Genomic DNA, 15,218 nt, shown 5'->3' on the forward strand with positions numbered 1-15,218 from the left:
CACTTTGCATAATGGAAGGTAACTTGCGATGGTTGGTCGGCTTCCATGTATTTACATCCTCAAATAGGACATTGCGATTCAATCTTGATATAAGCAATTACTCTTGCCCCTTGAAACCATTTTATTTTATCGTTCCGTTGTCCTTTCCAAGTTCTTGTCGTCTCTATCATTGGATGATGTGGAGCTCAGATTGGATGTTGTGTTGAGCTTTCCCGCAAGCGGCACGCTATGATTCGTTGACGTAATCCATCATCTCCACCAAAAAGTTCTCCCTCGCCCTTCCAACCTCCAGCATATTCAGCTCACTCGTCAACAACCTCATCCAACACCAAGGTATGTGGCCTGCTAAAACTTCATAGACTTGGTCAGAATAACTGACAGTGTGTAGATGGAGCAATTTGCACTCCAGTCGGCGCATTCCGGCGCTATCAAGCATCTCCACCTCATTCAATTCTCCCCGAACACTGCCGGGCTCGCGAGAGAGATCCGGCTAGCCGTAACTGTCGTCGTCATCGGCTGGGTTACCGTTACCGGTATCAGGGCATTCTTTGAACGTGCAAGACGTTAATTTAGAATCATGCACACTCAATGTCGGCAGGGGTGCACGTAGTCTAGATGCCACATAGTCTGCGTGGCTGACGACAGTCTTTGTCAAACTATTCTTTCCATGCCACGATGAATCAGCGGATGGAATAGTCACATGGATCACGTCTCGCGTCTAGCAGTGTACCAGGAACACGGCCAGACTTTGGTAGCAGCTGTAAGCATTGAGCATGCCAAATGTCAGAGTAGACCAAAGGGTTCCAATGATAGAAACGCACATCAATTAAAGAATTCATACAGCAGTCTTGTCAATGCAACTGCTTTACGCCTAAATCAGATGCTGAAACCTTCTTCTAACCAATGTACTTCTTGCCCATCATCCACTCGTCCTTGTTGTAGGACTTGGGCCAAACACCACCTCTTCCAGGGGCTAGGATGCCGTTGGGGTCGAGGTTATCATGGATCTCCTCGTGCATCTTCCACAGCGCACCTTTGTTGAAGTCGTATGTATCGGCAACTTGGTCCATGAGTCCGACGTGAGTTCGGAACACGCTCCAGCCGTTCTCCTTCCACTCCTTCAACAAAGTACGAGCCAGCCACTGTGCGCGACCTCGCATATCCTTGTCCTTGCGATCGTAGGGAATGATGCAGACGTTATCTGAATTCGTGTCAGCAGTCACTGCACAGATATTCTATCATGGAAGACTTACGCATAGTGCGGAAGTAAGCCACGTAATGGCTGATGTAGTCGATGCCAGCCTTGGCGAACAACTCCTTGGCCCGCGAGTATTGGTCCCAGACGGCGCTGCCCTCCAATCTAGAGATAGCAGCCACCATGATGACGGAACAGTTTGGTAGCCACTGCTTCATCCAGGCAAACTCACCCATAGATGAGATGCCCTGCAGATATGTGGCACGAACACGGACAAGGTTCTGCTCGTCGGGGTTCTCATCAAGGGTAGCCCACTTGCTACCGGGGACCTTGGTCATCTCACGCTTGATGTCCTCAATAAGTGCCTCGCGGACCTTGTCAGAGCCAAAGACCGCACCGATATAGCGCCAGCGGCCGGTGTTGAGCTTCTTAGCCATCTTCTCAAAGTCCTCCTCTGGGATGACCTCCTTGTGAGAAGCATTGGTGTAGCTGGAACGGGGGCCGTAGTGTGCAGCTTCAAGAGTAAGATTGCGCAGACTGACCGAGCTTTGCAAGGTGCCGTTCTGGTAAGTTGTTAGACGAAATCAATTCTCGCGAACATAAGAAAATCTTACCAAGTCGAGGGGCTGAATACAATCAACCAGTGCCTTGAGATCTGATTCCTTCTCGAATGTGATGGAGAAGGGGGTCATGCCTTGGGGCGCCGGCATCAACTGTGCGGTGTGAGCATCATTGAAAACTCAGGAACGTGCGGCCTCGAGATGCTTACCCAGAAGCCCATCTTCGTAACAATACCACTGTTACCCTGCGAGAATATACCATCGTTCATCGGACCCCAGCCGTACGGGAATAGTGCGAAGCACTCATTGAGCGCCTGATCGGCGGGGTGAACACCTTCGGCGGCCTGCTTGCGGCCCTCGGGGCTCTGAACGGCACCCATGCCCATTCTGACGACTTCGCCATTGGGCAAAACGACTTCCATACCGCTGTGCTTTCCCCAGCGATCACCGTACAAAGAAGCTCCTCCGCCGCGATCTAGGGCGTTACCAATCATGGAGCCCCATCCAAGTCCAGATGAGTCGACACGGATTCTGTCGATGAGATTGTGCTCCTTGAGGTAATCACTCATCTGCATGAAAGTCACACCGGGCTCGACGATGCACACGCATGCGGTGGTATCGACGTGAAGGATGCGGTTCATGTGCGTGCTCAAAACCATGACAAGTGAGCCAGGGACCTATGAGATGAGGTTAGCTTGAGGTTTATGAAAACGTGCCACATGACTCCGATGGGACCATGAACGCGGCAAACCATTTTACAAAACCAAAATGACAATGATAACGTACTCTTGGTGCAGATCCTCCATAAGCGAGGTTCCTGCCAGTGCTGATGGGCCAAAGTGGCATCTTGTGCTCATTGGCTGCAGCGAGAATTGCTTGAATATCTTGGACACTTCGAGGATGGCAAAGTGCAGATCCAACCAGCTCCTGCTCATCGTCAAACGAGCGGTAGTAGTCATGTGTCCGGCAGTTGCGGCCAAAGTCGTCATCTTCGTAGCCGTCCAGATCCATCTCTGGTGTGATTACTTGAAAATTGTCCTCGCCGACCACATCAATGACCTTCTTAGCGAACTTATCAAATGACGCCTGCGTCATATTCGGGGGAAGGAACTTTGGCGTGTCCACGTCCTGGCTAGACCCGTTAGCACCGCCATTGGCAGCGCCCTTTTTGGAGCCCATCCAGAAGTGACCTTGGGTAAGGTTAGGAGGTACTTGAGCGGTTGTCATGATTGCGGTCTCAATGAATCTTGCGGTCGTATGAAGAATGAAATGACGTTGGCAACAGTAGCTATTAGAATGAACAGTAGGTTTGATGTGACAGCTCGTGCTTCTACAGTGCTCTCAAGCCATGTGTATATATATGGTCACTTAGTCAAATGAACGGCTCCTTCGGACAAACGACATGTCAATATCAACTTTTGCCAGGCTAGGCATGTCTTGCTGTCGTTACTTCCTCCGAAGCAAAATGCACCAGACTCCGTTCCGAAATGCCAATCGGGGCGGGTGGAGATTCCGCACACTGTTTATTCTGCGGACATCAACAAACAATAGCAGTAATATCGTAGTTGGAGTTGTGTGGTTGCCATATGCAAGTCATCAGGCTAGTCGTTGGGGTGTTGTGTTGCAAGGTGCGAGAGTCTAAGTTGGCATGTATTAATGCGTCAATGTATCGGAGTTCCCCCAACTTTCAAGTCATCTAGTGCACCCCTCATGTTCTTGGCATATTCTTGGAATACTTGAAGGCTATAATTTGTGTTACCGTTTATCTCGTCTATTTTCATTTCAATTTCCTTCTTCAGCTCGCGTAAGGGTAATGGTGTACACCAAAGTCTACACCCTCCTGCGCAGTGTCCGCTTCTGGGAAATTTACTTCTCATTGAAACTGCAAGAGCGAGGATGGGGAACCTTTCAACTTAAACCTTGTAGCTTTGGCCCCTGAGCCGCCATACATACAACACAAAGACACCCGAAGTTTCCAAGGGCGTTTTGACCATAGAGCAAACCATCTGGCACTAGCCCGCTGCTACTATTTTGATTGGCTTCGCCAACCGCACGGCAGTAACCGCGCAGCCGTCTAGTGTTTGGAAAACCGATCACCTGGAACACCCATCCCTATGAGCTGGTCTCCCGTCGGCTGCCCACGGAAGGCCGCGGATGAACTTGCTCGCACAAGATGAGGTGATTAGGCCAATTGCAACTGGTATCATCAGTCATATTCCTTTGAGCAGTCTCACATCAAGTCGCGTCTGATATGGGTCTTTCGCGAGGGAGCTAATCAAATGCGGCCGACGATATTGCAAGGCGTATGTCATCAAACGAAAGTACGCTGGCGGCTGGTCTCGTTTATTTCCAAACAGCATTTGCATGGAGTTGATTCTTTACGCCGCCTGGCTGGCAGCTTTGCTCAACCTCGCAAATACCTTTGCCATCATTTTACTAACTTTAGTGTTGCTTGAAACGAGATAAAGGGGGGTTGGCATCGGCTAGATACGTCAGACCTACGCCTTGGCAATCACATTGAACGACTTGGTCACCCAAATAGGCTTCAAAACTTAAATCTTAATATCGTGAAGATGGTGAGCATCCAAGTGGTGGCGCCATTGAAGTGGTATCCATCGAGATGGTGTGCTTTAACTGCATGTGTGCTTGGGGCGGTGGGAAAGATTGTATTGATTTCTTTAGTTCAGTCTGGCCGATGGACTGGATCTGCAGCCTCCACGCTTGCTCTCAGCCCGCCACGGCCCCGCTGCCATGTCAATTGAAGCCTCACGCCCCGCCCTTCGGACTCCGCGTACATGTCACATTGAAGATTTTCTGATTTCAGCTCGTAGAGTTCCATCTTGCTTCGCATGTACCCTTCCCCGAGGCAGCCCGTCCAAGCATTCGGGATTGAGTGACAGATGTGTTCTAGGTTTCCCGACGGCAAGCCGCCGGTCTAGCGGTCCTAGACCCAAGGCCGTTCCTGAATGAGGCAGGTGAAGCGTTTTTGGTATTGGTCGGCGCACACTAGTCAGTTCAGGATTGGATATATTCGCCGCAGGAGACGAACTGGTACAAACCGTCGAAGGCAAATGTAGGCGAATGGAAACGTGTAGGTCCGTCCTCGCGTTGTCGCGATTCGCTCGTATAGTTACCGTGTAAGGCGAAGCCAAGAATACCCGCCGTATATAGAGTAACTTACTCCCACATGCTCTTCGAGAAAGTTTTCTGTACGCAGTATACTTACTTGACAGCTGTTATCCATCAACATCAACAGCTACTTATCCTCACTTCAGTCTCATCTTTACAACCGTTCACGACATCATCATGTCATCTTCAGTCGCACCCGCACCAGTCTCTCTCCACCCTGCTCTATCTCGACACTCTGAGAGGAGTAACTCCGGGAGGAATTCCCCCGCGCAGAAGAGCCAAGGTCGGACTCGCGAGCAGATCTTGTGGCAACTTCATGGGCAGAATGTCCGCATCCCAGACCTCGGGAAAATGATGGCAGATTGGCCCAAGGACCAGAGCATGCACTTGGAAGCCGTCAACTCCAAGATCCTTCAGATCATCGAAACGTAAGCACTCAATTTCATCGTGAGAAGTCAAGACGAACCCAAATAACTTGCTCAACTTAGACATGCTGTGAATGACACTGTTCGCATGCGCCTGACCAAGGCCATGCTCTCATCTCAGTTGGCCGGCTGGTACCCCTACGCCTCGTGCGACCGCATCGAGGCTCTCACGTCTTTCCAGGCCTGGATGTTCATCATCGACGACATGCTCGACCAGTACTCTCTTGTGCACAAGTTTGACTTTGCGTCTCTGCACGTCATGTTGGCGGACTGTCGCGACTTTGTTGAGCGTAGCCTCAACGTTGCCAACACCACCGAGGCCGCCCCGTTGCAATACAAGGACCACGACGCGGTTGTCTCGTTCGACGAATACGCGCAAGCCGTCTGCAAGTCCTACAGTGATAACCGCCCGTACCGTGCGCGCATCGCCAAGGAGGCGATCGCGACTCTTGACGGGTACCGACAGGAGGCCCTCAACCGCTACGCGGGCCGCATTCCCACTCTTGAAGAGTACCTTGGCTACCGCGAAGCGTCTTCCTGCATTATGCAGGTTGCGGTAAACCTCGAGTTTGCCAACGGCATCAGCCTACCCGAAGAGGTCATGGAGTCCGAGGAGATGCGCGAGCTCTACCGTGCGGCTGTCGCTGTCGTCTGGGTTGTCAATGACATCGTGAGCCTGCGGAAAGAAATCAAGGAGGGCTTTGTGGAGAATCTTGTCGTGCTACTGTCGCATGGCAATGCCCAGAAGGGCATTGATGGGGCTGTTGCTAGACTGGAACGCGAGGTCGCTGCGGTTAACGAGGCATCTGAAGCTGCCCTCAGGCGGTTTGCTGACACGCCGCACAAGTATCACGTCTCCCTACTTGCTAGGAACTGCAAGAACATGTGTATGGCCAACTGGCTTTGGAGGTAAGTTTGAACATTAAAGCTCGCTCAGAGACAGTCATCGCTAATTCTTTCACTTCTACAGCATGAGGACACCACGATACTGCCTGTGGGACGTCAAGCCGGACGCCGATGGGGGTTACAACTGGACTGTTGACGCTGAGCCCGAGGAGTCCTAAGCCTGCTGTTGACTCGATGCTGGACATTGGTATTAGCGGCACATATGGGATATGGTGTCAAGTTCATTCTCCATTAGACTCTCATGCCATCGATAGTACAAGCACAAGAGACGTTGGAAGCATTATTCATCTCACCTGTTCAACTGCCGTATTCGGCCTATTTGGTTTCACTACGGGGTAAGCCCTTGCTACGCGACGCCGCGTTACCAAGAATGGGATTACAACAGGTTTTGAATGGTCAGTGAAATGTGGCGCCGCCTACTTGGGTCTACTATCGGTTTTTGAAGCCGTTCAGGTATCAGCCTGGGATTATCTTGTGATTATTCTGCCAAATGTGATGACAGGTCGGGAGTAGCCTGGCGCCTCGCGGTTTGGGTCTGCCTGTTCAATGGCCCATCATCTTCGGCTCTTGTATGATGGCAAAGTGATTACCATACTTGAACGTAGCCGCAATTCTCTCCTCGAGTGAGTCCTTGCGTCACAGGGAGATTCGAGTTTGGCAATTGATTTCTTGACATCCACCTGGGCAAGTTCTGCTTCACGCCTACATCTCCTTTTCACGGTACCACTGGTCAGAATTCGGATACCGGTATGTCACTTCCTCCTCACTTACTCGTGTGGGAACTGGATTAATCATGCAATTTTGGGCAGCCTCATACGTCATGAAATAATCTTCGTTGGAAAATGCGAATGCCATTGAATAGAATCAGCTACACCTCATCCTCAAGCCAACATCCGCTACCGATGCTACTTTATCTACCGGGGTTCGTAACAGAGAATCCCTTAATGGGGAAGTTGAAGTTGATGTGGTGCCTCTCAATATTGCCGACGCCATCAGGAGTGTAGATGGACTTATCCGCCTCCTTGCTCGACTCGTAGTCTCTCCATCCAACAAATCCAATCCACACGGTTCCGTGGTCGGGAGTGTCTGACGCACCAATGCCAGAGTGAGCAGCATGGCACCCAGGCAGAGTCTCTGCCTTCTTGAGAGTCTCCGCCATCGCCTCACGGTTACCAGTGCAGTTGCGGATGGTGATGACCTCGCAGATGGGACTGTTGATCAGCTGCGGGGGCGGGGGCACGAACGTGCGCACGTCCAGGTCGAAGCGAGGACACTTCGTGGGCATGGGCCCGGCGATGACGGGCTTCAGCGCCTCGATGGCCTTCTGGTGGTGTTCAGACTTGCCAAAAGCAGCGCGGTTCTCGAGAGGAGCCCAGGCTGTAAAATCAGTAAGTTGGCGGAAACCACACCTGGATGACCGAATTCACGAACTTGCAAGAATTTCCAGCTTGCTTGGGTCTTCCTTCCAGGGTCCCCAGCGGTAGCGGAAGTAGCCATCCGAGTCCTTCACCGACAACAAGAACTTCTTGTACTCCTCCTTCCAGTCCGGAACATCACCCGTAACGTCGAGAATGATGCGCGTGGGGCCGAGACTTGGTGGACCAGACATGATGAGCGACGATTGTATTGGTTCAGAATGGTTTTGTCAAGCGTTGTTGTATCAATAATTTGTTTCTTGACAGCGAGTCAGCAGACACGAAAGGCGGTCCGTAAGGGTCTTCAAGTTCTTTATAAGTATGAATGGTGTTCGAGAGTCCGAGATGATCCCATATCTTGGGCGTCAGATCATCAACGCAATGTTGACAATGCGTATGGCGAAATGCTTCTCCTTCTGGAAAGCGAACAAGAGCTTAACTTGCCTGGTTTCACGCATGGTCGACCCATGTTCAAGCTGACCGCAACACATGCCCTTTTGGCTGGTCCGTTCTGGACGTCCGGATGGCAGTTGAGGTGACAGAGGGGCGCACGTCCGCTTGTCAGATTGGAGAAGGGCCGGGGGTAGCCTGAACCGAAAGTCTGTTTGGGGTTTGGAGAACGAGACACGGGTGTTGACGACAGTATACGTACAGGAAATGACGTTCACAACACCCTCTTGCGTTATGCCTTTAAAAGGCCAACCCCTCAGGAAACACACAGACTGGCGCGGCTTCAGTGGAGTTTCTAAACGCGAAGCCCTACGAAGAGGACGTGTTTACCCTGCGAGGATGAGACGGTTGATCCCGAGCGGGAAGCCTGTTCTGGAAGAAAGCTTGGTACATTGGAAATACGCAGGTTGGCATTGCTTGTGCCCTGGTATCCATGCCACCATGTATGTACATGCCGTCTGTGCTGCGACCCCTCACCCCCATCCGAGCATTCACACGCAAGCCGTGCGAGCTTTGGCAATGGATGGAAGGGACTGATTGTGCGACCTAGGAATCCATGTATATGATAATATTCACGGAGTTCCGTGAAATCAGAGACAGATGTCATTCCAGATCGTAATCGCACGCATCATCGGTGGCAGGTACAACAGGGGCGCTGCTTGGTGATGAACGGGCGACTGGAGCTCGAATAGGCCTCGTAGTGACCATACGAAAACGGGAGGCTGACACGAGCGTTGCATGACGTCTGGCAGAGATGGGGATCCGGGGACAGACTGATAGCAGCATTGCAAGCATGACCAGGATGTCAAATACAAACTCATCTGTGCGGCATGTCAATACATTCGACGACCGCCATGAGCCTGTCTATGCGGGGTTCTGGAAGACGACACCTACTAGCTGTGCTTTCTAGAGCATATTTACTTCCTTCAAGCTACTTTGAAAGACAGTACCTGCAGTAGATCGAAAAACTTCAAGTCAAAGGACTTTGAGCATGCCAAGAAGCATGGCAGCGAACCCCCCTATTCCTCCGTAGAGGGGGTGGTGCGAAAGCTTGAATAGTAAACATTTCAACCAACCCGGTCAAGGTTTCTCGTCACAAGTTGTCAAACCCCCCACCTCTTTCCGAAGTTGGGGTACCGAAATGCCATGCGCGAAGATAGTTCAGCGAGACTGGAGCTCGGCTCACAGGTTTAGACCCGCTGACTGAACGGGCGGAAGGGCTATGGGGGAACCGATCGCAGGCAACAAGCTTTGGGGCGGAGCTATCTGAAGCTGTTTGAGCCGGAGCTATGCCTTGGGAAGCTGGCAAGCTGTTTCAAGCTGTGAGCTGAGCTCCGGCTTGGTGATATCTTGCGTCAAGGCCGAGATCATTATCCCGATGGTAGTTGAGAGCTAATCAATTATATTGTGGCATGCAATCGGGCTATCATCGAGCTGGCTATGATTCCTCTCCATCGTCTTGATCTTCCCGCTCACTCGAGCTCACCCTCTCGAGAATCCGCTGTCTCGAGTACGCCTCTACAAGCTCTGTCTCCCTCCGATTGCGAATTTCGTCGAGCGCGGGCTGGGCCGTCAGCCAGGCGGCGATGAGCATGCTCTTCATCTGCCAGTTTGAGCCGAACCGGCGGGCGGTGTACCATTCGACCCCAAGCCTGCCGAGCTCCGGTTTCCAGGGGAAATTGGATACGAGATGAAGGCGCAGGATCGACGGGTACTTGTCCAGCTGGAGCAGCGCTTCCTGCGAAGCGGCGACGTACCATCTTGTGCTGCCGAGGACGAAGCCGAGTGAGGAGCCGATGATAAAAGGCAGCCCGGCGGTGCCCCAGATGCTGGCGCCGACGAAGGACGCGGCGAGGCCGACGACGGCGGCGGTGGCTGTGCCTGCTAGCATGCTACGTAGCATGCTTTTGACGACGGTCAATCATAGATTGCGGTTATTGAGATGGAGGCTCTTACAAGAGACCCGGGCCACTATCAATGGTTAGAGATCACAGAAACAATGAAGTACAAACATGGACCAGGTGCGGCCCGAAGCAGGGGTTGACAAACTTGACATTGCCCCAGCCGCCCAATATCCTTAACAGATTAAAATGCGGCTGAGCATTCTGGCTATACTCCGTCATCTAGCAACATGTTGATTCAGCTTTCCTATGCCTGGAGGCTTAAGGCTGCGGGTATCTGATGCGATCTTACAGCGTATTCCTGCATGGCGATAAATGCACCGAACACCGACGTGCAGGCTGTCCAACGTCAATGGAGGAAAGGTGACTAAAACCGTGGATCTGGTTGGTCAACGAGAGTGAGTCGTCGTCTGAATGCTACAAATGTCCGGTGATGTTGGTTGCGCCGCCCCACCACCCCCCAACAAACTCAAACATCTGCCCGGCAATGTCTTGGCGAATCAGATGCGGCGGAGGCGCGTGCCGGTGGAATGCTGCCGGGAACAACGCCCATCATTGCCTCAGGCTACAGGAGGAATATGCCAGGCAGCAGCTTTCTCCCTTTCTCATCTCAGTAAGGAAATACTGCGCTCGTAAGATTTGTATGTGGCCTAACACCCTTGACAGCAGAGGTGCCTTTGCTGTGCCGCAGACGAGCGTCGGCATGAACACGCTCATTTCACCACGGCCTCATACCTCTCGCGGAATCAGCGGGCGGTCCGCCGGCACGCTCCCCGGCGGGGTGGGATAATAGCACATACATCACTCTTCCCGCTGTTTCGTTTCAAGAGTTCCAAAGAGTCCATCCGGTCTTTTGCGTTGACAGTGCAAAATTGAGCACAGTATGCTGCTGTCAATTGATGCATGCAGATGCAGGATGCCGGTTGCAACGCGGTGCAGGTGCTGGATGATATACGCCCCATAAGGACAGCGAAAACGTCCGTTTAATATAATTGTCCTCGCTTTCGGCCTTTTGCAGCGATGAATAATACTAACCTGGACTTTCAGCCCCTCATTAACGCGCAGAAACGTCGCCAATCGGGGCCTACAAGCACCGATCGGGTCCGGACATTTTGGGGATGACCGAGCTGCCCGGCTTACAGGGCTCCACAATCATCTCAGAATCCACACTGTCTCGGTCCCGGGCGTGCCCGACTCAGCTCAGCAGGCTGAGCAGTGACGTCGGTTTAAATAATTGACAGTCGTCTTTTAAAAGAGTCTTAGCATTGGAAACATTTATCAGACCTCGTGTATGCAAGCAACGAACGACACACAGATCTCGGCATTAGATTCTCGGATTCATAAAGCAAGCAAGTCATGGCATCAGTAACGGTACGGCGGTTCCGCCCCGCGACAATTGCGGCCACCGTCGCGGCAGGGGGCATTGGTCTGGGCATCTTCTCCAAGATGATGATCGGGAACGCAGCGGCGGAATCAGGGGCGTCGCCAAAGGTGTTTGGAGCTGGCCCGGCTTTTGTGTCACTGCCGTTGGAGAGCTCTGAGCAGGTGAATCACAACACGAAGAAGTTGCGGTTCAAGCTGCCGCAGAGGGATGCCGTAAGCGGGCTGTCATTAACATGTAAGTGTCAATCGCATCAAGGACGAATGAATCTTTGCGACTAACGGGATCACAGCTGCCGTCTTGACGATGTCATGGCCAGAAGGAAGATGGTTCCCCGTCGCGAGACCATACACGCCCGTCCAACCACTAGGTAAGACCAAACCGCCCCATCATCCGACCGAACAAGACTGTTTCTTGCTCACACACCACCTCACTTCGCAGACGACGCCGGCTACCTCGAGCTCATGGTGAAGAAGTACCCCGACGGCAAGCAGAGCACGCACCTGCACTCCCTCGCGCCGGGCCAGAAGCTGCTCTTCGCGGCCGCGCTCAAGGGCCACCAGTGGAAGCCCAACAGCTACCCGCACGTCACGCTCATCGCCGGCGGCGCGGGTATCACGCCCATCTACCAGCTCGCGCAGGGCATCCTGCGCAACCCGCAGGACAAGACGGCCATCACGCTCGTCTTCGCTGTCAACTCGGACCAGGACGTGCTCTTGAAGAAGGAGTTTGAGGAGTTTGAGAGGGAGTTCCCCGGGCGCTTCAGGGCGGTGTATACCGTCAGCAACCCCGTGGCCGGGTCGCCGTACCGCAAGGGCTATGTGACGAAACAGCTGCTGGAGGAGGTCGCGCCGGTGCCGAAGACGGCGGAGACCAAGGTGTTTGTGTGCGGGCCGCCGGCGATGGAGGCGGCGCTGGTTGGGAAGAGGACTGCGCCTGGGATTTTGCAGGAGCTGGGGTATCGCAAGGGCCAGATTCATCAGTTCTAGGGACCCTGGCAGGGAATTTTCTTTTGTTTATTTATTGTACGCGAAGGACATACCGGCTGGATGGCGTTTTCGCAGAAAGCTTTGTACAAAATAGATCACTTACACCAACGAATCGATGCTGCGATTTTTCAGCGCTCGCTTCAGCGCACTATGCGGCAACTTCAGCGCCCTGAGCACTGGAGGCACCTCCAGCGCAGAGGTGTGCGCGGGCATGGACGCCGGAACTGTCCTCTGTCGTCATCACAATAGACCCGCCTTGCTAGCTCAATCGGTAGAGCGTGAGACTCTTAATCTCAAGGTTGCGGGTTCGACCCCCGCGTGAGGCTCAAATCCTCACCGCGATTGGCACATAACAATCAAACGGGCTTATCTTTTTGCTTTTTATTTTTGTACCTCTCGTTCGTGGGTTATAAACGTCGCGTCACGCCAAAGGTTGTTAGCATACATCGTTAAGTAAGAACCTTTCGTAATAAATATCACCTTTAGGTTAGATGTTATAATCATTTTCTATGATATATAACTTTACTCATACTATCACGTCCTTTCCCCGTGATGCTTTAGTTCCAGATACTCCAAAGCGTATATAATAGTTTCTGTTAATGTTAATAGTGTACTGGTACAGGTGCAGGATATCACACATCACACATCCCATATTTCATCCTCATCAATATCAATGTAGTTAATCAGTGGTACAAACTTCGCAGGTGTCGCAGGTGACTGAGAAGAAACTGCGAGCGTTCAGCCGTAGAATTTTAGGGACGTATAGCGGGAGACTCACGAGAGAGCTTCATTGTTGAAGCTATGACAGAGTCCAGCGCTCTTGTGCACTGGTCGCTGTGGACGTCTTGGATGATCTTCTCAAACTGGTAAACCTCGGGGAGTTTCTCGTGCGAGAAGGACTTGAGGGCTCCCAGGTCATGTCGCAGCATCTCTTTGCCTGTGCTTGTGTCAGCCGAGTCCATCTCACTCCCTGATGCATCTACCCATTCCCCACGATGACGACCTACCTGAGAAATTAGCCTCGAAAGCGTCAATGATCACCGAGTCGTTACGACGCCGCCTGCGGAATGATAGCAGGGCAGCCATCATCGGCAACGCCCACTCGTCCCCGAAGCAACCGATCGCAAGACTCAATGCCGTGCGAACCTCGAGCCGGGTTGCAGAAATTGTGACCGCGAAGCAATCTGTCCGCAACTTGCAGACTCTCTTGGCCAGCTCTGGCTTCTCGTTCGGCTCCTGCATCTCAGGACACAGCTTGAATAGGCCATGGCTTATGATGTCCTGCAGGCTGGCGGAGGTGGAGTGGCCTTCTATGGACAGCGACCCTTGACACAAGTACTCTCCAAAGTTGTACGAGGTGTTCCGGCGGAGATGTCGTATTTTGGAGAGATTGTACTCTCTGTGTGAATCCTTGCCTATGTAGACATTCAAGAGGGCAGTGTCCGAGATGAATGCGCCTCTGGGCAGGCTAGAGGTGTCCAGCACGAATACTTGAATATCTGAGAGGTCATCGGGGTTGGTCTTGATGTTGCGGTAGAGAGCGTATTGAAGAGCGAACAGGAGCGAGCTGGACCATGACATGAGGTTGTCGCTGTCACGGGGCCAATTGCGGAGGTGGCAGTTGAGCATCTCTGCAGCTTCTCGGACTGGCATTGAGAATATGTCGGTAGTAGCACCGGTCTTGCCCAGTGCTGCCGCCTTTGAAAGGACATGCTCGACCGTGGTTTCGCCAGCCGTGCTGGGTGCATGGACCCGGAAGAGATATCGAGGGATATCCTCGAGAGCCTGGGAGATCTCCGGGTGGTCATGTCGTGAAGGTGAGAATGGCAGACAGCTGTGGGCTGCAGTTGTTTGGGTTGCAGTTGAAGAAGTCTCGCTTGCCATTGTGGAGGTTGACGCCTCCATCTCAGGGGAGGAAGCCATGTGGCTTATTAGGCTAGGAAGCTCTTGTGGATAGCAGGTGCTTGATTGAGCTGGAAGAGACGAAATCAGCTTGAAATAGACTGCAAGCTAGGCGTACAAATAACGTGGGTATTTAGAAAAGATCGATGCTAGGTGGATAGGAAGAGATATGAGATGAATAGACCACACTAATTGCCAACGCACAATTGAGTAAGATGTGGAGGATGTACGCTGCATATGAAGGAAACGAGTGTCCTCACTAATTGAATGAGAAAGAGTGACAAAAAAGCAGGCTGGGATCACTTCTCCATCATGTGTCTAACAGCCTCTTTTGTGGACGGCCTCCTGCATGCGAGCAGCACCGATTCGTGTGCCAAAAGAAGGCCCATCAGACGACCTCGCCAACGAACTGGGCAATTATTGAACGAATTGGCTGCTCAGCTCGGCTTGGCCACCAACAGAAAGAGACTCCGATTGAGGGGTTCGTAAACAGGGGCGTTCTCGGGAAGAGAAGATTGGAGGCTTCAAAGGCGGCAATGTGGCTGGTGGCCCAAAATGGCAAGGCGGCTCGCTGGCTGCCTGTTCCGCCAACTGCCACTGCCTGTGATGTTCATCCTGTGGAGTGGAGAAGATAAGATAAGGTTAAGGCCGGGCCAGGCAGGCGGCTCTCTAGTGTCCAGCTCGGATATCCTTTTCTCCGCATTCCGCCCAGGCTCCCGCTTTCACGGTCAGGGCAGCTGTCAAATCAGAAGGGCCAAAGACCCCTGAAAAGTGGAGAAAGTGCTCCTGGGCAGCGAAGCTCTTCAGCGCCGAGACGGCAGGCCATTGGCGGCCAGCAGCAGCAGCCAGGTGTCCCCCTGGGCCCTGGCAGCGGCGTCCAGTGGGAGCGGGACCTGGATGAGGTCAGTGCCTGGCCCACATCAGCTTCCACACCTTCCATGCTGCTTCACTGCTGGCTATCTGTC

General features: G+C 52.6%; 6 protein-coding genes across 6 annotated transcripts; 2 read left to right on the forward strand and 4 right to left on the reverse strand.

Moving 5' to 3' along the window:
- Positions 1–896: 896 nt before the first annotated feature.
- Positions 897–2,982, reverse strand: VAOA-0 (Vanillyl-alcohol oxidase; the record flags this gene model as incomplete). The annotated part of the gene is made up of 5 exons (XM_037326191.1): positions 897–1,201; positions 1,254–1,758; positions 1,810–1,908; positions 1,965–2,432; positions 2,542–2,982. 5 exons carry the CDS (start codon positions 2,980–2,982, stop codon positions 897–899), a joined length of 1,818 nt encoding a protein of 605 aa, XP_037175144.1.
- A 2,079-nt stretch (positions 2,983–5,061) lies between these two features.
- On the forward strand, positions 5,062–6,373 carry CGCA056_v010945 (Pristinol synthase; the record flags this gene model as incomplete). Its single annotated transcript, XM_037326192.1, has 3 exons — positions 5,062–5,312; positions 5,373–6,218; positions 6,280–6,373. The coding sequence occupies 3 exons, from the start codon at positions 5,062–5,064 to the stop codon at positions 6,371–6,373; spliced, it is 1,191 nt and encodes a 396-aa protein (XP_037175143.1).
- Positions 6,374–7,125: 752 nt separating this feature from the next.
- Positions 7,126–7,824, reverse strand: CGCA056_v010946 (uncharacterized protein; the record flags this gene model as incomplete). The annotated part of the gene is made up of 2 exons (XM_037326193.1): positions 7,126–7,592; positions 7,647–7,824. 2 exons carry the CDS (start codon positions 7,822–7,824, stop codon positions 7,126–7,128), a joined length of 645 nt encoding a protein of 214 aa, XP_037175142.1.
- A 1,694-nt stretch (positions 7,825–9,518) lies between these two features.
- Positions 9,519–10,288, reverse strand: CGCA056_v010947 (uncharacterized protein; the record flags this gene model as incomplete). The annotated part of the gene is made up of 4 exons (XM_037326194.1): positions 9,519–9,984; positions 10,037–10,051; positions 10,130–10,203; positions 10,274–10,288. The coding sequence occupies 4 exons, from the start codon at positions 10,286–10,288 to the stop codon at positions 9,519–9,521; spliced, it is 570 nt and encodes a 189-aa protein (XP_037175141.1).
- Positions 10,289–11,337: 1,049 nt separating this feature from the next.
- On the forward strand, positions 11,338–12,351 carry MCR1 (NADH-cytochrome b5 reductase 2; the record flags this gene model as incomplete). Its single annotated transcript, XM_037326195.1, has 3 exons — positions 11,338–11,599; positions 11,655–11,732; positions 11,804–12,351. The coding sequence occupies 3 exons, from the start codon at positions 11,338–11,340 to the stop codon at positions 12,349–12,351; spliced, it is 888 nt and encodes a 295-aa protein (XP_037175140.1).
- A 639-nt stretch (positions 12,352–12,990) lies between these two features.
- CGCA056_v010949 (uncharacterized protein) lies at positions 12,991–14,235 on the reverse strand (the record flags this gene model as incomplete). Its single annotated transcript, XM_037326196.1, has 3 exons — positions 12,991–13,079; positions 13,130–13,288; positions 13,359–14,235. The coding sequence occupies 3 exons, from the start codon at positions 14,233–14,235 to the stop codon at positions 12,991–12,993; spliced, it is 1,125 nt and encodes a 374-aa protein (XP_037175139.1).
- Between the last annotated feature and the right edge of the window lie 983 nt (positions 14,236–15,218).

This window comes from Colletotrichum aenigma (genome assembly GCF_013390185.1).
Source record: "Colletotrichum aenigma strain Cg56 chromosome Unknown KSG_Cg56_contig07, whole genome shotgun sequence".
Lineage (NCBI taxonomy): Eukaryota > Fungi > Ascomycota > Sordariomycetes > Glomerellales > Glomerellaceae > Colletotrichum > Colletotrichum aenigma.